At 42.8% G+C, this 26,062-nt stretch overlaps 2 protein-coding genes across 3 annotated transcripts in view; both read right to left on the bottom strand.

Moving 5' to 3' along the window:
* PLCG2 (phospholipase C gamma 2) overlaps positions 1-5,616 on the bottom strand; it is a 98,481-nt gene extending 92,865 nt beyond the window's left edge. The window contains exon 1 of the mRNA XM_026672071.2: positions 5,489-5,616. The gene's annotated coding sequence lies outside the window, so the exon portion shown is untranslated. The remainder of the gene's footprint in view (positions 1-5,488) is intronic.
* A 15,837-nt stretch (positions 5,617-21,453) lies between these two features.
* CMIP (c-Maf inducing protein) overlaps positions 21,454-26,062 on the bottom strand; it is a 172,117-nt gene continuing 167,508 nt past the window's right edge. For both annotated transcript variants that reach the window (XM_026672056.2, XM_026672057.2), the window contains one exon: positions 21,454-24,471. In XM_026672056.2, the coding sequence (XP_026527841.1) occupies positions 24,418-24,471 (54 nt within the window). In that variant the 3' untranslated portion in view covers positions 21,454-24,417. The remainder of the gene's footprint in view (positions 24,472-26,062) is intronic.

Here is a 26,062-nt window from a genome sequence, read left to right as displayed (position 1 = left end):
CACGGAAGTGGTACTTATTTATCTGCTTGCATTTGCATGCTTTTGAATTGGAGCTGGAGCAAGTAACAGGAGTTCACTCTGTTGTGTATGCTCGGGTCTCAAACCCAGGTTGCCAGCTTTCCAACCTGTGTTCCCTTACAAACTCTCTTACGCTGTGTTGCTCAACCTTGGCAACTTTAAAACATGTGAACTTCAACTTCCAAAATTCCCCAACCAGCCATGTAACGAGCTCTACCTTAAAAACCACAGGAAGCCTTCGACTTACAACCATTTGTTTAGTGACTCTTTGAAGTTATAAATAGCATCATTGAAATTGCAGGAACTTACAAATGGTGGCAGAGATGGAGGTTCAAAAGTGACTTATTCGTTTAGTTTACTTTATTGTCACTGCACCTCGTACAACGAAATCAAACACCTTCTTCAGTGTACATTATGACCATGAAAATAAACACAAACACACATCCTTCACATTCTGTACAATTGAATAGAAAACCTCTGATATTGCATTAATATTGCACTATACAGTAAAATTCAATAGAGTTACTGCCCTGGGATAGAAGCTGTTTATCAGCCTATTTGTCCTTGTTTTTATTATTATCCTGTACCGTCTGCCAGATGGTAATAGTTCAAAACAATGGGTGCCCAAGATGAGATGGATCTTTGAGAATGTTTTGAACTTTCTTAAGGAAGCAGGAGCTATAAAGCTCTTCCAAAGAGGGGAGAGGGCAACCCATGATCCTCTGGGCAATGACGTTCACTGTCTGGAGTGCTGTCCTATCTGCCCCTGTGCAATTGGCAAACCATACAGAGGTGCAGTAAGTTAAAATACTCTCTATGGTGCAGCGATAGAAGGTCACCAGCAGTTTTTCATTCAGTTGTTGTTTCCTGAGAAGTCTCAGGTAATGTAATCTCTATGATCATTTTTCAAGTGACTGTGGCAGCATCCCCATGGCCATGCGATTCAAAATGCAGCTGGCTTCACCTTTGACTCATATTTATGACCGTTGCAGCATCCTGAGGTAACCTGATCCCCTTTTGCAACCTTCTGACGAGCGAAGTCAAGGCGGAAGGAAGCAAGGTTTAATTTACAACTGTTTTACTCACTTAACAACCGCAACTATTCACCTAACCACCGTGGCAAGAAAGATCAGTGGGATAAAGCTCACTTAACAACAGAAACTCTCTGGGCTCTAGTGCAGGTATAGACATAATTCTATATTTATTTATTTAGTCATATTTAATATAATTTCACTGTATGTATACTGTGCATCTATACGTACAATGACAATAAAGAATTCAATTCAATGGTTATATTTATGTAGGGTACATTAGAAGGGAGAGAGCTGCATGCAACGAAATTTCATTTTAATACATGCCGATTAGTGTCCATTCAATAAAGTTATTATTCTATTTTATTCCTATTCTATTGTGATTTTAAGTTGAGGATTACTTGCATTATGATTGGACACCTATCTGCTGGCTTTGAGCAATAAACTCCAACTTTCCCTTCGAAGGGGATGAACAAAAACAAACAAACTACTTGCATTCATTTTTTTTTTGCTACAAAGCCACACACTTTCAAAACAGATTCCAGCTGTCTCTCCAAGCAACTCCTTTTCTATCATTTTTTAACCCCAATTCTCAGCTAGTCTTGTGTGTTGCTGCTAACCCTCTTGCCACTGAATCAAAGGAAAAGGCAGCAAGGAAGTGGGGTAGACATAGAGTTTCCTTCCCTGTTTTTTTTTTTTTTGCAAGGGCTGGGCCCAAGAGTTTAGTTTAATTTAGTTTGTTGTCCTTGCAACCTCGTACAACGAAATCAAACACCATCTTCAGTGCACATCATGACCATGAAAATAGAAACACAAATGCACATCCTTCGCACTCCACACATTGAATTGAAAAACCCCTGATATTGCATTAATATTGCACTGGACAGTAGAATTCAATAGAGTTACTACCCTGGGATAGAAGCTGTTTTTCAGCCTATTGGTCCTTGTTTTTTATTGTCCTGTACCATCTGGCAGATGGTAAGAGTTCAAAAGTTAGCTGATCGGCTGGGTCTTCTTCGGTTGCCCTGCACAGGAGAACGGAGCTGGAAAGCAGGCTAGTGGGGTGGGGAGGGAACGGGATTTTGCAGTAACCTTCCCCTGCCACAGCCACCAAGCCACACCATGCCCACCAAGCCATGTCCACAGAACCGGTAGTAAAAAATTTTGAATCCCACCACTGCCAGGACGAGATGGATCTTTGAGAATGTTTTGAACTTTCTTAAGGCAACGGGAGCTATAAAGCTCTTCCAAAGAGGGGAGAGGGCAACCAATGATCCTCTGGGCAATGACGTTCACCCTCTGGAGTGCTGTCCTATCTGCCCCTGTGCAGTTGGCAAACCATACAGAGGTGCAGTATGTTAAAGTGCTCTCTATGGTGCAGCGGTAGAAGGTCACCAGCAGTTTTTCATTCAGTTGTTGTTTTCTGAGAAGCCTCAGGTAGTATAATCTCTGCTGGGCCCCTTTGACCAGAAGTCTCTATGCCAGCGTGTCTCAACCCCAGCCACTTTTAAGATGGGCGGACTTCAGATCCCAGAATTCCCCAGACAGTGTAGTTCTTGAGCAAACGACTGTAGTTAACGATGGCGTCATTAAGTGAATCCAGCTCCCTTACTCCCATTGACTGCGCTTGTCGGAAGCCGTCTGGAAATGACAATCCCTTGACCCCAGGATGCTGCAACCCGTTGTAGATTCAACCCTACACCGATTGTCAAGTGCCCAAATTTCGATTTATGTGACCTGCGACAGTTGTAAGTGCGAGGACTGGCCGTAAGTCGCTTTTTTTCCCCCAGTGCCATTGTAACTTCAAACTGAGGAAACCCCATTGTGTATTGATTGTATAAATACAGGTAGTCCTTGACTTACAACCACAATTAAGCCCAACATTCCTGTCCTTAAGTGAGACATTTGTTAAGTGGGTTTTGCCCCATTCTACGACTTTTCTTACCGCCGTTGTTAAGCGAATCATTGCAGTTGATAAATTACTTACCTGGCTGCTAAGTGAGTTTCGCTTCCCCATTGATTTCGCTTGTCAGAAGGTTGCAAAAAGGGATGACATGACCCAGGGACACAGCGACGGTCGTAAATATGAACCAGGGAATGCTGCATAGGTCGTAAGTATGAAAAACTGTCCTAAGTCACTTTGTTTTAGTGCCCTTGTAATTTTGAATGGTGATTCAACGAACCGTTGTAAGTCAAGGACTACCTGTAGCCTTATCTTTGAATTTGTGAATAGTTTCATGTTAGACACACAGACATTTAACAAGATCTCTGTCTGCAAAAGAGACAATCACCCAGCCCAAAAGGGTGGGAAAAAGACGCAAGGAATCTCCCCACCAGATCAGCATAGATTAACTCCAAGGTTAAGATCAGACCAACCATCAAGCAAACAAGACCCCAATCAAGAAACTGCCAAAGGAGCCGACAGCAAACAGCCCAAACAAAGGATCTCTGAGACCATCCACATCAACGCTGACAGAGCAAGACGCTAGAACAGAAAGTGACAGCAAACCACACTCCTTACTACCGGTAGCACTGAAGATGTTACCTAGTCAGGTCATGAAATATCTGCAAGAAAACAAGCAAGCTCAGAGAGCACCAAGGATCCCCAGAGTCTTAGTTTTTTTTCTTCTTCTTCTTCTTCTTCTTCTTCTTCTTCTTCTTCTTCTTCTTCTTCTTCTTCTTCTTCTTCTTCTTCTTCTTCTTCTTCTTCTTCTTCTTCTTCTTCTTCCTCTTCCTTCTCCTCCTCCTCCTCCTCCTTCCTCCTCTTCTTCCTTCTTCCTCTTCCTCTTCCTCTTTTTCCTCCTCCTCCTCCTCCTTCCTCCTCCTCCTCCTCCTCTTCTTCCTCCTCCTCCTCCTCTTCTTCCTCCTCCTCTTCTTCCTCTTCCTCTTCCTCTTCCTCTTCTTCCTCCTCCTCCTCTTCCTCCTCCTCCTTCTTCCTCTTCTTCCTCTTCCTCTTTTTCCTCCTCTTCTTCCTCTTCCTCCTCCTCCTCCTCCTCCTCCTCCTCCTCCTCCTCCCTCTCCTCCTCCTCCTCCTCCTCCTCCTCTCTGCAAGCACCCCACTCTTGTACCACTGATGATGCTACCTAGTTTGGGTAAGGAAACGTCTGCAAGAAAACAACCAAGCTCAGAGAGCATCGAGAACCCCACAGTTTTGTATTTGCTCATTGAAAATGTCATTGTGATGGGCTTAACATTTAACACGCTAAAAAATAAATAAACCCAGGCGGTTACTAAATGAATGGCTAAGTTACAAAGCCAAGGACTTAGCAATTAAGCAAGCAGAACAGATGGCTCAAGGCCAGAAGGCAAGGGTGCCAAGACTCCACAGGGATCAAAGTGTGTGTGTGTGTGTGTGTTTCACTGAGAACAACCTGTGGAACTGCCTGCAGGACAGAGCCAGGCCCAAGAAAGCGTCTGCAAAAATTGTCAGCAGCTGTCAGTAGCAAAGAGAAATGAAGAAATGGACTAACCACAATTGGACGAAGTGTGAAGCTAAGCCCCAGCAAACCACACACACACACACACACACACACACCATACAGTGCAACACTGCTTCCAGGACTTAATTGCTCAAGGGCTTTCAGGTTTTCTAAGAGCAGAGTCTCGGTTTCATTCATCCTGGCTATATTTGTACCCTGGTTGTTGGACCATGGTTTCTTTTCGGCTGATGTGCACAACACAGGGAAAGTCAAGGCTAACTTTAATACTGAGCAAGTTTGGCAAAAGAAGGTGGGGGAAGGGGTGGGTTGGTTGGTTGCACCACTGTGCAACAATCCCCATTTGGGTAGAGAGAGACACCTGAACCCAATGAAAACCAAGTTCCTTGCCATCCACAAACCCAGGTTGGGTTCACACAACACACCTCGCCAAACAAACCCCAGCCGGTGCCTTCCTTCCCCAGGCAGCAGGCTACATACAACTTACACTCGGCTGCCAAACCCCGGAAATGAGTGAATTCTCACCCACCCCCACCCCCACCCCCAGGGCCCTCTGCAGAGACCACGGAGTGGAGTCGTGTGAAACCCCCCTCCCCCCACAAAAAAGTGGCACGGTCATCCAGAAAGGTCTCCCCTCCCCCTTCTTCCTTCTCAAATGGGGCGAGGGTCTTTGGAGGCGCGCCTTTCCTGCCGTGTGGGGGGAACCCCCACCGTGCGGGCGAGCCGTCCAAGCAGGCTGCCAATCCACACCCCCCAAAAAAGAGGTTCGGCTCCTGGATCCCCAACACCCGGGCGGTGAGCCCCTCCCCCAAATAAAGCCAGACCCCCGAAGGAGCAGGGGGTCCAGAGAGCGACTCAACCAGCCGGGCGAAGCCAGCTCTTCTTCCCTTGTCTCCAAACCTGCCTGCGGGGCGGAGAGGCGCCCTTCCCTGGCAGGGGTCTCCGCGGGTCGGGACCCCTCCTCACCTGCGCTCCTGGCCCCGGACGGGCGGGCGTCCCTACCTGTGCAGACGGAGCGCGCTGGGCTGGGCTGGGCCCCCGGGGGGCGCACCGGCTCTCCAGCCGCTTTGGGTCGCTGCTCGCCGCCGCCGGGCTCCAACTACTGCTTCTCCGGCGGCGGCGGCGACTGCGGCGGAGGTTGGCCCGGCGGGCGGAGGGAGGGCCTCGTGACAAGGAACGGCCGCCGCCGCCGCCGCCGCCGCCTCCCCCGGCCAGGGGGCGCCCTTGGCGGTCCTGGGCGCCCGCGCGCGGATTTGCAAGGGTTTTTTCAACCGGACGCCCGGAGGCGCGCAGGAGTGTCTTGGGCATCGCTTGGGGAGCCCTTGAGGTGGGACGGGATGCCCGGGCAGACGTCGGACCTTTGGAAGGAAGGAAGGAAGGAAGGGGAGGCAGGAGACCCACTGAGGGCAGGGTCTTGTCTTCAGGTTAACAGAGTTGGAAGGGGCCTTGGAGGTCATCTAGTCCAAACCCACCCCACCCACCCCCCAAACAGGAGAGCCGACACCATTTCTGACAAATCCAATCCAATCTTTTCTTGAAAGCCTCCAGGGATGAAGCTCCTACAACTTCTGAAGGCAACTTAGATTAAAAGAATTGGAAAGGACCTTGTAGGTCATCTAGTCCAACCCCCCCCCCAAGTAGGAGACTGTACATCGTTTCTGACAGGTGGTAGTCCAGTCTCTTCTTGAAAGCGTCAACTTTCTGTCCCTTTTGGTTGATTGCTCTCACTCTCAGAAAATTCCTCTTTATTTCTAAGGTTGACTTTTTCCTCGTTCAGTTTCCATCCATTCTTCCTTGTCTGGCCTTCAGGTGCCTTGGAAAATAGCTTGACCCCTTCCTCCTCTCTGTGGCAGCTCCTCAGATATTGGATATCCTGTCTCCCCTGGTCCTTCTCTTCCTAGACTAGCCAGGCCCAGTTCCTGTAACCGTTCTTCGTAAGTTTTAGTCTCCAGTCCCCTCATCATCCTGGTTGCTCTTCTCTGCACTCTTTCTAGAGTCTCAACATCTTTTTTATAGTGTGGTAACCAAAACTGGATGCAGTACTCTAGGTGTGGTCTTACCAAGGCTTTATATAGTGGTATTAGTACCTCCCTGGATCTTGATTGTATCCCTCTGCTAATGCAACTTTCAGCGTCCATGTGCATCAAGCCGGTGTAGGTCCCTAGGTAAAGGATGCTGGAGCTGTATCCCAAACTCCTAGGGTCATTGTAAGGGGAAGAAGGCTGGGGCTGAACAAGAGTTCTCTGCAAGGCTGGTCTGTTTTCCATAAGCCACAGTGGCTGAGGCGCATGGGTGCTGGAGTGTAAGAGCAGTCCCCCTGGTGAGACAGATGGCAAATCAATTTAAACAAATATATACAATCTCTGCCCTGGTTTATTTCTTTGATGCAGGCTGATCCTGGGACAGGAAATCACTTTGGGATTACAGCATGAGAAAAGAGGGAGGGATGAAGGTAGAAAAGAGCAAGAAAAAAGAGAAAGAAAGATGAAAGAGGGAGAGAAGGAAGGAAGGAAAAGAAAGAGATCAAAGAGGGAGGGAAGGAAGGAAAAGAAAGAGATGAAAAAGGGAAGAAAGGAAGGAAAAGAAAGATCAAAAAGGGAGGGAAGGAAGGAAAAGAAAAAAAATGAAAGGAGGAGGGAGGGAGGAAAGGAAAGAAGGGGGGAAAGGAAGAAAGGGGAGACACACTCTTCCTTTCTCATCCCAACAAAATGAAGCCGATCAGGTTTCTTGGGAACGGCCGCGGCTCATTGCCAAAACACGCAATAGATTCTTAGGCTGCAAGATCAGCCTGCAAAATCTGGGTGAAAAGCAACATGGCCTTTAGAATGCACCCAGGCAGAAGCAGCAGATTTTTCGGGAACAAGCTCAAGCAACACAGAACTTTTTAAAAAAAGAAGAAAACAGGACTTCAACAGGGTCAGGAAAAACAGGGTTTCAACTCTCAAAATTCAAGCTGCATTTATTTTGATTGCCACGCCCACCCAATCACCTGTCTTAATACATTTGTGCTTATTCTCAAGCGTGCCTTGTTCAGGTGACTTCCACAGAATTGGTTACCTTAAAGGTAACCATTGCTGATCACAAAGTTAACAATCATAAACTTTATAGATGTATAAGCCCTTTGCATTGCCAGCAATACTGACAGCGTACATATGCTTCACCTTTCTCATGGATAGGATCCTAAGCCCCTGGGAGCTCCAGATGATCTGGGAAGAACTGGGATTAGGGACTCATTAAAAGATAAAAATGAGACAACTCCTATTCCTGTAATGAATGGTGGAAATCATCGGGATTTAATTACACTTGAAGTAAAGGCAGAGGGCAAGAAGAATTCCGACTTGGGACTACACTGTAAGTTAAAAGGTGTTCTTGCAAAACCTGGAACAGGTTGTGCAAGTTATTTAAAAGTATTTTAAAGCCCAGGAAACATAGGCATCTAATCAAGACATTTCTGTTCCTTTTGGAAACCCATAAAACCTGTGGCCAGTTAAAAAAAAAATTTAGAAATTTATTTATTCAACGTTTCAACGATTAAAAACAAATTTCCACATTTTACCCAATATTGTAACAGTGCTTACATTGGTTAATAACACCCATAGCTTTGATATTCATAACTATATTAGGTTTTTCCTTGTTCTAAGCATTTTTATACATATATACATATATTTACACATAAACAATATTACTTTGTGATTTCTTATTCATTATCATTTGATGTCTTTGCATCTTTTCCTTAACCATTTGTACCAAACATCCCATATCTTGTAATATTCTCCTTCTTCCTTATTTTTTAGTAACATCGTCCATCTGACCATTTCGGCACATTGAAATATTTTATTAATTACTGCGATTTCTGAGAGGGCCATAGCCTGTTTCCAGGTTTGGGTGAAGGAAATTCTAGTAGCAGTTATAATATGAAGTATTAGATGTTGATGATTTTTATTTAAGTTAGGTTCTAACACGCCTAGCAGAAAAGTTTCTGGTTTGATTTTGATCTTTTGTTTCATTAGCTTCTCTAACCAAGATTTAATTTTCAGCCAATATCTCCATGCTTGAGGGCAGGTCCACCACATGTGAAAATATTTTCCCTGGCTGCAACTAATTTTTTGTTTTCAAACAGGAGAGCCCACTGATGTATTTGTGAGCAGATCGGATCAACCAGTAACAGATGTTGCTCCCAAAGAGATTTTCCTGGGAGAACCAGAAAGCATTTTAAATCTTCTGGATGGGTGATTCACTGCAGTTAGTCCTCAACTTAACACTAGTTGCTTAGCGACCGTTTGAAGTTAGGACCAACCTGACAAAGAGGACTTATGACCCAGATCTGAATTCCCGACACTTGCTCCAAGCAACCCCCAAATACATGTGAAGTTTGACTGCTTAGAAATGCTCTGAAAAAAAATAAACGATTACTTCAGATTCAAATACCCGAGGAAACAGATCTCTGATGTTAGGATAGGAGACGCTTATCCCGGTTAATGAAAAAAACTTGATTTTGGAATGAGAAGGAAAACCAATCCTCCACAGACCTTTCCTTTGGATGACTAGTGTCGGGGAAATGAGGTCAGGATTTAATTAATTTGTGTGCCACACCTTGATTATGCCACACCGCCCATCTGAAGCAGCTAGGAAATACTGGCAGTTGTGTATGAACAAAAGCGTTAATATTTATCTTTCCTTTCTCTCTAGAGAAGTTGTCCTTCTGGTATTTTAGCATCTCTGATTTTTCTCCAAAACTCAAAAGCTGTCATGCCCCTGTTGGAGTCTGAATCTGAGGAGGAAGCCAAACAGTTGACAGGGAATGGGAGTGTGGCTTCGTTGGCTGTGGAGGAGGCTGTGGAAGGGCAAAGCCCGACTGGGCAGAGCAGGGAAGAGGTAGAACAAGAGAGAGGGAGTTCAGAGGAAGACCCAGGCCCACCCGCTCTTCATCCTAGGACACGCAGGGAGGAACGGAGAAGAGAGCAACATGGGTTGTGTGGCTTACGGGGGAAGAAAGGGCCCTGAGTCCCTTCATTAGCTACAGCTGGGAACACAGTTTCTAAGAAAGGGAGGCTGCATGTGGCAGGCTGCTGGGAGCAAATGTGACTTGATCTTGTGTTGTCATTGCTTATCTGTGTTCCTGGCATCTTCCCAACTGTGTGAGTTTTGCCATGCCTTCAAGTCTGAAATTCTTGCTCCTGCCCTGCCAAATTAATTACTTCAGTTTGGCTTGTTTGGACTTTCAGTTACAGTTTGTGTTGACCATGTTTTAGACATAATTTTCTGCAGTCAAAGGCTGTTCCTAGGAGAGTTTTTCTCCAGCCAGAACCTGGACATTGGGGGCAATGTTGGAGATAATAAAGGGACTCCTACTTATTATCTGACTGTGTTGCCTTTGGGCCATGCCCCGGGTCATCACAAAAGCGGAGTCCAATTTCCCATCCAGCCCCTTATCCCTGTCACTGCTCTTCAGGTTTTATTCTGCATCCAGTCTCAAGAGAAGTGTAGCTTATCCATTTTTTTCTTCCCAGGAGGGGAAAAAAAACAAAACACAATTCCCTGGAATATTTCTCTACTGGTAGTCCTCAATTTATCTCCATTTGTTTAGCAACCATTTGAAGTCACTAAAAAAAAGTGACATGTGATTCCATCTGGTGGATTTCTTATGCAGCGAGGCAGTCACTAAATGAGGACTACCTCTGTTGAAATGCCAAGTATGGGCTGCTATTGAGAAGAAGGAGCATGCCACTAGATGCCCACAAGGCAACAATTATTTATTTATTTTAAAAGCATTTGTTTCTCATCAATGTATTTTTTTTTTTGAAGACTTATATAGCTGACCAGATTGTAACCACAAGCTTGTAATCACAAAGATGATTACATGGAGAATTCTGGGAGTTGAAGTCTACAGGTCTTAAAAGTTGCCAAGGTCGGACACCCATGCTCTAAATCTTGGATACAACTTAAGCAAGCTTGGCTGGGGAATTCTGGGAGTTGAAGTCCACAGGTCTTAAAAGTTGCCAAGGTCGGACACCCATGCTCTAAATCTTGGATACAACTTAAGCAAGCTTGGCTGGGGAATTCTGGGAGCTGAAGTCCACAGGTTTTAATGTTGCAAAGGTTGGACAACCCTGCTCTAAATCTTGGATGCAACTTAGTAATTGTCTGGGTTTTACAGCCCAAATGCAATTGAGCTTCATCTCTAAGCATTTGTCCAGAGTCAAATGCCAACCTTCCACATTTGCAGCAACCTGTTTCTTTAGCCTATGTCTCATTGTGTTGTAATGTTTGTACGCTTTGGTTTGGCTTAAGAATTATCTTCCTGTACTGGTGAGACCACACTTGGTCACCACAATACTAAGCAGGTATTGAGACTCTAGAAAGAGAGCAGAGAAGAGCAAAAGATGATTGGGGGCCTGGAGGATAAAATATACGCTGAATGGTTGCAAGAATTTGGTATGTCTAGTCTAAGAAAGAGAAGGATTAGCGATGACATGATAGCATGATACTTGAAGGGGAGGAGAAGGGGTTGATCTATTCTCCAAAGCACCTGAGGGCAGGACAAGAAGCAACGGATGGAAAACCACCTCGTGTGCAAGTGAAAGCATCAAGGCATTAAACCTCCCACTGATTTCCTCTTGCTTCCAATCTCCAGCAATGCAAAAAGGACCAAATAAAGAGATTTCAGGTGAGTATACCTAATAACAGCTTTCTCCAAACTGGGGACTTTCCACATGTGTCAAGTTCAATGCCCCAAATTGCCAGCCAACCGTCGTTGAAATTCTGGGGGGTCACATTTGACACAAGATGTGGCCGTTAAAAAGGGTTGGAACTTTTGACTGCCCTGATGTACCCACTATTTCACAACATTCACCCCACTTACACAGCCATGATGCCACCCAACCATATTCCCCCCCCTTCTGTTGATCGTTGTCTGATTCTTGAAAACTGCCTGCAATTTTCTTGGCCAGATTTTTCAGAAGTGGTTGGTCATTTCCTCCTACTGAGGATTAAGGAAAAACTGATCGGCCAAGTTAACCCAGTTGGCTTTCTGCCAAGGTGGGATTAGAACTCACGGTCTCCCTGTTTCTAACTTAACACTCTCAGTGCTATTTTAGGTAGTGGCATTTAGCTAATCCTGGCTGATTTCAGAAGTTTAAAAAAAGTCAGCCAGGCTTATTCCTTGGACAGGAGAAAATGTTGGCTAGAGAGGTGCTATTTCAGAGGTGGTATTCAGCAGGTTCTGACCAGTTCTGGAGAACCGGTAGTGGAAATTTTGAGTAGTTCAGAGAACCAGCAAATCCCACCTCTGACTGGCCCCGCCCCCATCTCTTCTCTGCCTCCCACTGAGTCCCAGCTGATCGGCTGGGTCTTCTTTTGTTGCCCTCCACAGGAGAACGGAGCTGGAAAGCAGGTTAGTGGGGTGAGGAGGAAATGGGGATTTTGCCATAACCTTCCCCCAGGAGTGAGAAGAGAATGGAGATTTTACAGTATCCTTCTCCTGCTACGCCCATCAAGCCACACCATGGCCACCAAACCACACCACATCCACCAAGCCACGCCCACCAAGCCACACCACACCCAGCAAGCCACACCCACAGAACCGGTAGTAAAAATTTTGAATCCCATCGCTGTGCTACTTCTTAAAGTTTCTAGATGTGACGGGTGTAACCACTTCCCTAACGTTACCAAAAGCGCTGCGCAGATGTACTTCACAGAAGTTATGGTTAGGTTTTTCTGGGCAAGCACAATTTACTGACTGGACCAACTCAAAACCAAATAGATTTAATGAATTGATTTATTTGTCCCATTAATTTTAACAGCTGTGCAGTAAAAAAAAAAATGTAAGCATGTGCCTGAAAATAACCCAGGTAAACAAATGCATAATTTACAATGTTCCACTTGGTCCAACTTCAAAAACATTCACCCAAAATAAATGCTTAGCCTACCGAGAAAGAGGATGTCAATAAATTGTTAAAAATACAGCTCTTTACATGGAATGGGTCTGCCTTATGAAAGCAGGCCTAAATTTTTAAAGGGGTGAAAAAACAGGATAATTTTTTTGTGGTTTTTTTTTTTAATCGCTAGAACTGCACAGGTATTCAAATCAATCCTGCAAAACAGAGGAAGAATGTTAGTGTAGTTTGCACACTTCCTAATCCACCTGTTAAAAGTCAATCTGTAGATTTAGCTAAAACATTGCTGTTTTCTACTTTTCTCCCACCAACAATACAAATGCAATAAAGAGTCTTGCGATAAGCTTGGGAGCTTGAAGTCTTCGGTTGCATTATACCCCAGCTAAATTTTTAACCATTCAAATCGGATTAATAATCAACTCCCATCCACCAAATTTTTCAGCCAGAACCGGGGGGGGAGGGGGGGGGGAGTCTATTGAGGCAGTAGAAGCTTCAAATCTGCATAGATTTGCTTAACTGTTTCTCAATCCGGACAACCCTGTTACTATAAACATTCCTTATCATGCAAAACCTGCTAATCATTTACTCATTCGTTGACTTCGTTAGCATGAAATTTCCTTCTAGCTGAAAAAGCCTAGAGTGGTCAAAATTTATTATTTAAGTTATGAGTGAGCTTCATTAGTAGTGTGTCATTTTACTTTTATATTTCCCTTTTATTTATTTATTGAATTTATATGCTGCCTAACTCACTATCCAAAGCAACAATGGGAGACTTACACAGGATATATGCAGAATTTAGGTTAGCATGCTGTGTATAGGTAGTCCTCAACTTACAACTGCAATGGAGCCCAATTTTTCTGTTGCTAAGTGAGAGAGTTGTTAACGGAGTTCTGCTCTATTTTTTTGAGCTTTCTTGCCACCGTTGTTAAGTGAGTCCCTGCAGTTGTTAAGTGAATCAGCCTTCCCCGTTGACTTTTTTGGTCTGGAGGTTGCAAAAGATGATTTACGTTGACCCAAAGACACTGCCTGCAACCATCATGAATATGAACCAGTTGCCAAGCGTCTGAATTTTGATCATGTGACCATGAGGGATGCTACAAGTGTGAAAAATGCTCAAGTCCCTTTTTTTTTCAGTGCTGTTTTAACTTTGAATGGTCACTAAACGAACTATTCTAAGTCAAGGATGATCTGTTTTCAGCTTTTTTCCCCCCATGTGCCTCATGTGATAGACGGCTGGCGTTTAGGTAGATGAAAAATCCTCAAGGATGCCCCACCAAGGGTGTGTGTGTGCATGTCTAAGCAATCAATGTGACAGCTACCTTCATGAAAATTGAAATCCTCATGTTTCTTCTATGTGTCTTGTGACAATCACTGCAGCTATCTTGATTTTCTTACACACATACAAACACACACTGTCATGGCCCCACCGGATCTGTTGTGGTTCGCCAGCAGCTTGTGCAGACGGCAGCGGAATCAGACATTGGGGAAGGAAGGGGACCAGTCAGGGAATCTGGAGAAGACTTGGACAAGGGTCCTGCATCCGATGCAGAGATGGGGCCAGGACCAGCTGGGAGTTGTGTGCTGACTCTGGAGCCTCTGGAGGCTGGCAGCAGCAAGGCAGAGGATCCAGGGGAGCCTGTTCCCAGTGTGCATGTGCGCAGAGCTGCCAGAAGGCGAGAGCAGCTGGGACAAAAGGGGCAATTCAGGAGTAACTTGGAGGTGATTGCCCCTCCCATAAGGTATAAAGGACAGGCAAAGGTAAAGAAGCCTTTGCGGGAAGCAATGTCATTCACTCTGTTCAGATTAATCCTTGAAGCTCTGTGTGGACTTTGTACTTCGGTTGTTTTTTTACAGTTAATTTGGCACTCTAGTTGTTGGCAGCAATTCAAAGGAGAGAAAGCTTATCTCGAGGGACTGTTTGAGACTCATTACCAGCTGGGAATGAACATAATTCCCAGCGTTGAAATAAAACAAGAGTTGTTTTAACTAAGCATGTGCTTAATTACAATCTCGGGAAGACTTGGTTAGAACAGGATCCCAGTTTGAAGGAGGGGAAAGAGTTGGAACTGGGACCATCTGATGGGGACGACTTGAATCCCCGGGAATGTCTGGAAATCCAAGGGTTGAGGACGATGTTGTCCCAGGCCCATCTGGCCTCAGGGGAAATGGTCAACCAGATGGGGAGCTGCCCATCCTCACAAACACAGGGGAGGATTGGCTGCAGACGGGCATTGGGGAAGAGAGGCAGCAAATCCCTTCTGATGAGGAACAGTTGCCTCCCTACTTGATCCGAGGACATGAAAAGTGGAGCGGGGGCAAGATTCTGACTTTGGAGGGACCAAAAAAAGGACAAGGCTAATTTGAGATTAATTTAGTTTCTCGGATTCCATTTGTAGGCTCAGGAGAATTAAGAGAAGGCCAAAGTTCGTGGTGATCCTTCACCTTCTTGGTCAGGGATCTCCAAACTTGGCAAGTTTGAGACTTGTGGACTTCAACTCCCAGTATGGCTGGCTGAGGAATTCTGGGAGTTGAAGTCCACACGTCTTAAAAGTTGCCAAGTTTGGAGACCTCTGCTCTTGGCAGACATTCTGGAGGCCTCCAGAAACTCCCCAAACTTTTGCCTTCAGCCTCCATGCATTCTCAGCATTCCAGAAATCCAAACAAATCCAAATCCAAATCCAAACTTGACTAAGGTTATTGGGAAATTCTAGGAGATTCAGTCACGAGACTTCTGGAAAATGCCACGTTAAGAAAGGCTCTCCTAGATAACTGACTCAAGGTATTGATCGCTGCCATTGGAATGTGGTTGCGTTAATACTCTTGATATGGGTTTGATTGCCATTTAATTACCGGGACATTCAGTTCCTTCCTTCTCCTCCCAGAACTTTAGGCCAACCTCTGAGCTAATCCTATCAGGGACTTAAAAACCTGGAGATGAATCCATGTGGGACCTTGGATGCTCTCAACTGGATCAGATTGTCCATCAATCCTATAGATCACTCCTCTATCAGACCAGCGGTGCCTTTGTGTTACTATGATGAATTTAGAATTTTTAGAATTTTAGAATTTTACCTTTAGTGTCATTGCATTCCACGAATACAATGACATTTGAAAGCTACTCCAGCACAGTGCCCCAAACACCACATCACAATCACACCACAAGTATTTAAAAATTAAAATAATTAAAATAATAATAATTAAAAACTTAGTCTCAAACCTATCTAAATCATTTAGTAAGTTAAATAGTTCAAAAATGCCACTGTATACATAGGACTAGATCACAAATGAGCTGTTTGATTCAAGACAATTATTGCCTTGGAAAAGAAACTGTTTCTCAGTCTGTTAGTCCTCATTTTAAGACACCTGTAACGTCTCCTTATGGTAACAGTTCGAAATATGAATGTCCAGGATGAGAACGGTCTGTGGAGATTTTTAGTGCTCTAGAGAGGAGTCTGGTCTTCTCAATCTCTTCCAAAGAAGAAAGAGAGCAACCGATGATTTTTTTGTGCTGTGTTTATAACTCTCTGGAGCATCTTCTTATCCACTACAGAGCATCCAGCATACCACACCGTTACACAGTATGCCAAAATGGTATACTGTGTATACAAGATGGTAAAGGAACCTGTAAGAGTTACTCGGCAAAACTTGGCATGTTGGTTTTGCTGATGAGTAGGAAAATTATTGTGCTTCCCCATTCAAGCTCTCATTTATTTGCTTAAAGGAAATAAGCTGAGACAGCCTGAACAGTGCCAAAGAGTGAACATGAGCTCCCCTGCCCACACAGCCTTTGTTGGGATTTTGAATACCAAATGTTCACAAGAAGCATCGTCCTTCGCCGAAGAGATTTGCTTAAGCAGCCAGTTCATCTTTTGAATAGCAAATTATGGTCTCATATTAAAAGAAGGAAGGGGAAATGCATCGATATATAAAATGCTTGAATGATTTTACTCTATCTGTCTTCTTTCGTTTTGAGAAGTGGGTAAGAGAAGCACGTTTGGTTTAGTGCAGGGGTCCCCCTACACTTGGCAACTTTAAGACTTGTGGACTTCAACTCCCAAAATTCCTCAGCCAGCTATGGGAGGAATTCTGGGAGTTGAAGTCCACAAGTCTTAAAATTGCCAAGTTTGGAGAGCTCTGGTTTAGTGGTTAAGATCCTGGGCTAAAAACCAGGAGAATGTGAGTTCTAGTCCTGTCTTTGGCATGAAAGATGGATGAGTGACTTTGGGAAAACAACCAGGAGACTGGGATTTCTAGTTCCACTTTATGCATGAAAGCTGGATGTGTGATTTGGGGCCAATCACCAGGAGACTGGGAGTTCTAGTCCTGCCTTAGGCGTGAAAGCGGGCTGATATTGAGCTCTAGTAAATGGAAAAATCACATTCCTTTAAAGTGGGATGGTCAGATTGGGAAGAGAAAACTCTTAAGCAAACCATTAGATGGTAGCAGCAGGATGCAGGATTATTTTTTGCTGCCATCTAGGGGTCATTTGGATACTGTATTTCCAATCCAAATTTGGTAGCACTACAAGGAAGGAAGGAAGGAAGGAAGGAAGGAAGGAAGGGGGAGAAGAAAGGAAAGAAGTATAGAGAGAAAGAAACAAAAGAAAAAAGAGAAGGGAAGGGAAGGGAAGGGAAGATACAGGTTGAGGTATACAGGTTGAGGGATACAGGTTGAGGGAGGGAAGGAAGGAACTGTGGTTGTAACAATTCTATTTGATCTCTCTCTCTCTCTCTCTCTCTCACACACACACACACACACACACACACACACACACACACACACACACAAAATGCCTAGTTGACAAGGAGAAAAATAAACTCAGAAAAACAATTAAAACTCATCAATTCCCACCCCTTTTAATTCATTCCCACCCACACGGTCAGTCATGGCAAAGATTATATAAAGTTTTCTTTCCATAATCTTAAAAGCATACAATGCCATTTTAAAAAATGAGTAACATGACTTCATTCGCTTCATCAGAATCTTACACCTTTTCCTAACAAAGCATCAGTAAAATACTTCACATTTATTTTAGATCAAAATTCACAAGGAAAGTAAGCCGAGGAAGAAAAGTCTGAATAACATAAATAAAACAAAACCAAACTTTCATCCAAACAGAACATTTCTTATTCCCCTTTTTCCATCTCATCTTTAAAAAAACTGATTTGGTTGCCAATTTATTCTTTCGTCATCATTTCCCCTCCAACAGATATGTACTTTTTACTGCCTTCTGGGGTCCCAGGGAGTTTTAAAAAGTGAAAAATCCCAGGGTAATCCCCAATCTCCTTGAAAGGTCGTCTAGATTAGCTCTAAGAGATCTTGTCACCTTCCACAAAAACTTTGTCCTTGGCTGCCATCTCTTGAAATAACCCCAGATTGCACGTTTCTTCCTTTGTCAAAAACTGCAAAACCAGAAAGCAGTGCTGAGCAGATGGGCACCTTCTAACTTCTTCTGCCAAACATTTGCAGGAAATAAGAATCCCCTACAAGCAGAAATATATATTATTTCCCACACAACAAAATAAAGTGGAGGTGGCTTAATTGATTGCTTTGTTTGAAGAAAAAAACACATAACTAATAGAATAACTGAAGATCTTGGAGATCTAGTCCAATAATTCGCTCAAGCAGGAGACCCTACACCATTTCTGACAGTTGGCAGTCCGGTCTCTTCTTAAAAGCTTCCAGTGATGAAGCTCCCACAACTTCTGAAGGCAACTTCTGTTCCATTGGTTGTTTCTCACTGTCAGAAAATTTCTCCTTATTTCTAGTTTGAATCTCTCCTTGATCAGTTTCCATCCATTATTCCTTGTCTGGCCGTCAGGTATTTTGGAAAAATAGGTTGACCCCTTCTTTTTTCTGCCACTTGAAAATTGCTTCTGGATTTTGTGTTTCTGATGGGGAAAAAAATAGGAAACTTTGATTTTGTTGATTAGATGAGTTTGTTGTAATAGAAACGGCTAACATATATTATTGTGTAAAAGTAAAAAAAAAATGAGGATGTAATGCTATTTTCTAGAGTGGTAAAAGGAGTCAGAAGGCAACACCTTTGTTTTCCCTTTTTCCTCTTCTATCTCACACTTTCTCCTTTTTCTGTTTCTTCCCCTAGTTTTTCATGGTTTTCATTTTCCTTCTATTTTTATATTCTGATGAACTAATAAAATTGTAAACCAAGAATAAATAGGAATTCCCACATTGATTCAGGCAGAAGATGCTTTTCAATCGGATAAGATCCAGAATAATAATAGCACTTAGCCTTATATAGCACTTCACAGTGCTTTACAGCCCTAAGTGGTTTACAGTCAGCCTATTGCCTCCAAAAATCTGGGTCCATGTCTAAAAAAATAGGGTCTCTTATAAGGAGCTTTCTTAATGGGGACATGGAGGGCCATATTTTTTTGTTTGCCAACACGATAGAAATTGTTTGCTATCACCTACTTTTAACTTCTCAGTGTAGCCTACAGGGTTGAGGTCTTCCATCCAAAATTTCTCCACATCTGGCACTGCTCAGTTTATCAGTCAGCTAAGATCAACCAATAGCTACCCCTAGCTATGCTGTATCCAGGATCTAACCAGTTAAAAGAGCCAGTTTGGTAGAGTGATTAAAGTACTTAGACTAGAATCCAGGAGACCGTGAGCTCTAGTTCTAACTTGGACATGAAGACAGCTGGTTCCCGAGCCAGTCACTCTCTCTTAACCCTAGGAAGGCTAACAGAGTTGGAAGGGACCTTGTAGATCATCTAGATTCTAGTCCAACCTCTGCCCAAGCAGGAGACCCCACACACACCATTTCTGACAAATGGCAATCCAGTTTCTTCTTGAAAGCCTCCAGTGATGAAGCTCGCACAACTTCTAAAGGCAACTTCTGTTCCATTGGTTGATTGTTCTGTCAGAAAATTTCTCCTTATTTCCAGGTTAAATCTCTCCTTGTTCAGTTTCCATCCATTATTCCTTGTCTCTGTGGCAGTCCCTCAAATATTGGAAGACTGCTATCATGTCTCCCCTGGTCCTTCTCTTCACTAGCCTAGCCAGGCCCAGTTCCAGTTGTTCACGCCCAGTTCCAGTCCCCTAATCATCCTGGTTGCTCTTCTCTGCACTTTTTCTAGAGTCTCAACATCTTTTTTATAATGTGGTGACCAAAACTGGATGCAGTAGGTGTGGTATTAGTGGTATTAGTACCTCACTTGATCTTGATTGCATCCCTCTGTTAATGCAATTTAGGATTGCTCTGGCTGCTGCTGCACACTGCTGCATATTCAATAAAGGGAATAACTCTTTAAGTAACTCCATGCGTTGTTCCTACTTCTTGGGGCCTGACAATCTTGTGGGAATTGGAGTCCAGCAAGCCTCTACCAATGAGTAAAGGACACCTGCAACAATACAGTTCAGCAAAAGCTCACATCTTGTAAGAACAACAGACAGAGCCTGAGAGCGGGGAGTTAAGCAAGCCATCAGCCTAGCATCTGTTATGTTTCCACAAACGGTCCAACTCAAATCTTTCTTGAATTCTATTGACTTTTTTCTGGTGCCAATTTAGTATTGAACTTTAGTTGACTAGGTTCTTGTGTATAGGCTCGAACCATAAACCTGCAGCATAATGTACGTTTTTAATGAACTGCAACTTAAAGTGCGGTTCCAATTCTTTGAGCCCTACACATCCTTTGAAGAGATTCAGAAAAGAGTCCATCTGGAAGGGTGGAACACTGAAAGCAGAGTTTGGTGCCAGAAGATGATGCTTGGCATGTCCTTTGCCACCATCTCCTTGGCAGCTGAGCATCTCGGTGAAGAAGCAATCACTATGGCAACACTGATGTCATTGCTTTGACAGAGGTACAGTGGTGGTAACTGCAGGTGAGGCTCTTACCTCCCACCTACATGCACGTTGGCTGGCTTCCAAAGCAGAGGATATTAAGCAAAGCAGTGCATGGTTAGAACAGCTTGGCTGAGTGTCCTGAGCTTTGTAGGTATCTGGATTCACAGAATGAGCAAATACAAATGAAGGTAGAGGCAGCATTCCCTCCCCCAACCTTCCTGGAACAAAAACAGGAGAGTCCACCCAGCTTTTTAAAAAATCATTTTATAGGAGAGAAAGAGCAGAAATAAACAAGAGACAATCTGGCTTGATTTTGGTGTTGTCAAGAAGGATGTGGCGACACTTCCAATAGTTTTCTTTCTCCAAGGAAACACAACTTACAATTATTCGGTTTATTTCCACAATCCAGAATACAGGGATAAGACCACCCATGAGAAATACAGGCTTCTGTGATGACGCAGGGCGTGGCACAAAGGCAACACAATCAGATAATCAGTAGGAGTCCCTTTATAAGCTCCAACTTTGCCCCCAATGTCCTGGTTACCTTCTGGGCTGGAGAAAAACTCTTTGAGGAACAACCTTTGGCTGCAGAGAATCAAGTCCAAAATGTGGTCAACAAAAACTGTAACTATAAGTCCACTCAAGGCAAGATGAGGTAATTAGTCCAGCAGGGCAAGAGAAGGAATTCCAGACATGAATGGCAGTAATTCAACCCAGTTGGGAGGATGTCAGGAACTCCGATAACCAAAGTCAACACAAAATAAACTCACATTTGTTCCCAGCAGGCACAGCACTCAGCTTGCATCTCTTTTAAATTGTCTTCCCAGGTGTGGCTAATGAAGGGAATCAGGGCCCTTTCCTCCCCCGTAAGTCATGCAACCCACGTTGCTCTCTTCTCCGTTCTTCCCTGCGTGCCCTAGGATGAAGAGGGGGTGGGCCTGAGTCTTCCTCTGAACTCCCTCTCCCTTGTTCTCCCTTTGCTCTGCTCTGCCCAGTTGGACTTTGCCCTTCCACAGCCTCCTACACAGCCAATGGAGCCACACTCCCACTCCCTGTCAGCTGTTCATCTTCCTCCTCAGATTCAGACTCCAACAGGGGCATGACAGCTTCTCTACTTCAGACTAACTCCTTAACAAGACTAGCTTCTGCTTAAAATTTCTCAGGAAACGTCTTGGAACCTCAAGTTCTACTCTAGGCCATGTGCCACAGGTTGGCTGGGTCGAGACTTCTCCTACTCAAAGAAAAGGCAGCAAACACTCCTAAAAGATATTCAGTTACAGTTTATTTATTTTTGTCGCCTGAAATTATTCCACGCTTTTTTTAAAATTATTTTCTCTTTTAAACATGGCTACAGAACAGTAGTAGCAATCCATCAGTAAAAGCAGCTAAGGATAAAATGTTGGCATTAGTTGTTGTTTTTTTGTCTCTTTCTTCCCTTCACTGAGTTTTATCGAACAGGATTAAGGGGTCTAAGGCAGAAACAGGAGCATTTGTGGGGTTGTGTCTGTGTTAAAAAAGAAGAAAAGAAATCAAGATGGCTGCACAATTGAACCACTCAAGCTTTTTTTTTATTTTAGGTGCCTGGGACCCATACAAAAAGTGAGGGGGGCACAATCTTGACTAAACACACCTGTCGTCCCATTCCCCCGCCCACCCCCCGGCCAAATAATTCAAATAATGAACGTCACCCTGAAACATTTGTGGCACAACATACGAATTAAGACTCAAACCAATGGTGGTTTTTTTGTTGTTGTTGATATGGTTATAAAAACAGAGAGTTCAGAAATACAAGGGATTTGAAATGTGGAACGATCCAACCACATTCAAGAGGGAAAAAAACCAAAGATTTTTATTTATTTATTTATGCGCACGTGTGTGTGTGTTTATAAGCATACCTGGTTTTTTAAAATCTCTTACATCGCCAAAAGAACTGAATATTTATATTTACCTGCATTAACTTTGAAAAGGAACATAAGACAAAACCTTTGCCTTATTATTATTATTTAAAAAAAACAACAACCCAAGGATGAAGCGACTGTTTCATTGAAAGAAAGCTTAGCGTGGAAAAATAAAATAAAACCAAAAGCGTATTTTTAAAAGAAAACACTTAAAAAAAACTTTTATCACGTATCTGAGTAATCGCATAGGAGGGTGAAGAAAAGTTAAGATAGTGGTCATACTTTCAGGGGGATTTATTTATTTATTCATTAGATTTTTATCCTGTCTTAATCCGGTGAACGTACTTAATACTCCTTCCTCCTCCTCTCCCTTTTCTCCAAAAATAACAACCCTGGGAGGTAGGCTGAGCTGAGAGAAAAGGTCTAGCCCAAAATCACCCAGCTGGCTTTCATATCCGAGATGGAACTAGATCTAAGGAGACATTTCCTGACCGTTAGAATAATTAATCAGTGGAACAATTTGTCTCCAGAAGTTGTAGATGCTCCAACACTGGAAGTTTTTAAAAAGATGTTGGATAACCATTTGTCTGAAGCGGTGTAGGGTTTCCTGCCTAGGCAGGGGGTTGGACTAGAAGACCTCCAAGGTCCCTTCCAACTCTATTATTCTATTCTATTCACCATCTCCTGATCTCTAGCCCGGTGCCTTCATCGCGAAATCACAGAGGCTCTGAGAAACTGAACACAGGAAAGACAATTCAGTGCCCATCTCTGGATGTTAAAAGGCCACGTTGATTCTGAACTAACCTTCCTCTCCCTGTAGCCCAATAGGCCTAGCAGCTTCTAGAATTTTCTACGGGGCTGATGGTCAGCTGTAGACCAATATGGCAGGAGAGTTTCCATGAAACACAAGCCAATAGTTGAGGAGAGAACCAGTGGAAAACACCTCCCTAAAAGGGGGTGCACGGAAAGGTGAAATTTGCCCTTGAAATTTTGGACATAGAACAGAAATCAAACCTTGGCAAATCCTAACTCAAACGATTGACCGCTCAATCTTCACTCCCAGGTAAAAACCTAAGCATTTTCCCTAGCCTTAGAAATAATCATATATATAAACAGAAGTGGTATAATTACCCGTCCTAATTCCTACATCTAGCATCATCTGAAAATGCGGCTTTAGGAATTCAAAAATTTATTCCCAACAGCCCACCCAGTGTTCTCTTATATGTGTGTATATGCATATGTGTGTGTGTGTGTGATACACATATACACACAGATACATGCACATCTATGCAAGTATATTCTTTTCCCCTGGTCGAAAGAACTCGAGGCATATATAAACAAAAACAAAAAAAGTTAAGATGGGCTGGACCAAGGATGTATATAATACAGAATACAGGAGTGGCAATTCTCTTTTGGTCTGCCTTTTTAAGCGCAACAACAACAACCAAAAGACGCCAAAGTTGTTTACACCGTACTCTACGCGAAACAAAACAAAAATAATGAAACAAACAATGAATTAACAAGTCATAAATAAAAGACAGGTCCCAGACCTGTTCTTTCTGAACTTTCTTCCTTTTTTTCTTTTTTCTTTTAAATAGGCGTATTATGTAAATTGTATTTACAAGAACATCACTTTGCATAATGATTGAAAGGACCCAACGAACGAACGAACAAGGGGAGGAAAGAAATTGGATGAGCTGTTGCTCATGTTTCTTCTCTTGATTTTCCGCCTATGTTCTTCTTCTTCTTCTTTTTTTCCTTTCTATTTCTCGCTGAAGAACAAAAGAGATGGGGAAGCATCTACGGAAAAGGCCAAGGTTAAAAGAAAACTGGGGAAAAAACAAAAAACGGTGCATGTTCTTGTGTACAAAAAAAAAAAAAATCTTGACACACAATTTTAAAAAAGTACAAAAAAAAAAAGAGAGAGAGAGAGCAAACCAGAACCGAGAGATGACCCTCCCCGCTCCCCTAAACCGTCCCACCCCAAAATCTTATTCCGGCTATTCAGTCTTGCCTTCTTCACTTCCCGCCCCTTAATTTAAACAATGTTGAATTCGAGCGTACGAAGCTTGAAAGAATTAGGTCTGGTGTGTGAATTTCCACCCGGAAAAAGGAAAAAAAAAAACAAAACTTCACTATTTCACACACGGAGCACCTAAAAATATGGATGTCCTCAGAAACCTGCTCTCTAGAGGCAAACGCCAAAAGTCTAAGTTCTCTGCTTTTTTTTTTTTTTTTTTTTTATGGTTTAGAAATCATTCTCTTCTCTCCCTGTCAAAAAGAAAAAAATTTCTACAAATGCGCCACGGGGGATTTTTTTTTTCTTTTTCACCAAGCTTCAGTATAGCGGACGTCCACTTCCTTCAAATTGGGCAATTTAGCCTGGTGGGGAGGAAAAGAAAGAAAAACGAGAGATGAGATAGAAAGAAGGATGCAGAATTCATTACATGAGGGCTCCTGGGTGCTGCTCTCTCGGCTTGCTTGTAAGACGTTTTTTTCCCCTGAGAATGTTGTTAACTTCAAATAATCGTTTAAAAATCCTCTATTGTTCAATTAAGGACTGCCTGTATGATAAGGAAGTTTGTCGTGTTCTACAAGTTCTGTTTGTTAAAGCTACTATAATGTACTGTGCAGGTGGCAACTGTAAAGAAACAGGAGCTTATACATTGCCATGTGATTGCTAATTGGCCAGGCACACAGTGATTGACTGTAATGGCTTTGCGACAACATGGGATAGCGATGGGGTAGGGATAGAAGTAGTGTAGCGTAGCATAGCATAGCATAGAATAGAGAATAGAGAAAAGAATAGAAAATAGAATAGAAAATCAACTCGAGAATGGAATAGGAACGGGAATAGGAATGGAATAGAATGGAATAGAATATAGAACAGAATGGAAAATAGAATAGAGAAAAGTAAAGAACAGAATAGAAAATAGAAAGAACATAATAGAAAATAGAATAGAAAATCAACTCGAGAATGGAATAGGAACGGGAATAGGAATGGGATAGAATGGAATAGAATATAGAACAGAATGGAAAATAGAATAGAGAAAAGTAAAGAACAGAATAGAAAATAGAAAGAACATAATAGAAAATAGAATAGAAAATAGAATAGAATTGAACTGAGAATGGAATCGGAATGGGATAGAATGGAATAGAATATAGAACAGAATGGAAAATAGAATAGAAAAAAGTAAAGAACATAATAGAAAATAGAATAGAAAATAGAACATAATAGAAAATAGAATAGAAAATAGAATTGAATTGCTGAGAATGGAATCGGAATGGGGTAGAATGGGATAGAATATAGAACAGAATAGAATAGAGAAAAAAAGAACAGAATAGAAAATAGGAATAGAAAATAGAATAGAAAATCAACTCAAGAATGGAATAGGAATGGGAATGGAATAGAATGGAATATAGAACAGAATGGAAAATAGAATAGAATAGAGAAAAGAAAAGAATAGAAAATAGAATAGAAACAGAATTGGATCGAACTGAGAATGGAACAGAAATAGAATAGAATTCTTTATTGACTGAGTGTGATTGGAAACCCAAGGAATCTGTCTCTGGTGCATAAGTTCACAGTGTACATATAAACAGCAGTAATAGGTCATAAATCATAGTTACAACCATTAATCAGAAGTTACAAACAACAATTGATAAGTCATAAAAAACAAACAGGAGAAGATAGCAAGAAAGATGAGAAAAGATGAGAAATGAGTCAGTGCTATGGGAATTAAGGGTTCAGCAGGCTGATGGCATGGGGGATAAACTATCTTTATATTTGGTTATTTTGGCATGCAGTGTTTTATCGTGCCATCCTGAGGGGAGAAGCTGAAACAGTTCATGTCCAGGATGTCAGTGGTCTGTAGGTATTTTCTCGGCTATCTTTCTGGTTCATGCAGTATACAGGTCCACAATGGAAGGCAGACTGGTTGCAATTGTTTTTTCTGCAGTTCTAACTATTCCT

Source organism: Notechis scutatus, chromosome 9 (assembly GCF_049901735.1).
Source record: "Notechis scutatus isolate UNSWTSFEM ecotype Mainland chromosome 9, rNotScu1.2, whole genome shotgun sequence".
Taxonomy (NCBI): domain Eukaryota; kingdom Metazoa; phylum Chordata; class Lepidosauria; order Squamata; family Elapidae; genus Notechis; species Notechis scutatus.
Note: the sequence above shows the minus strand (reverse complement) of the source record. Positions and strands in the feature narration are given on the sequence as shown.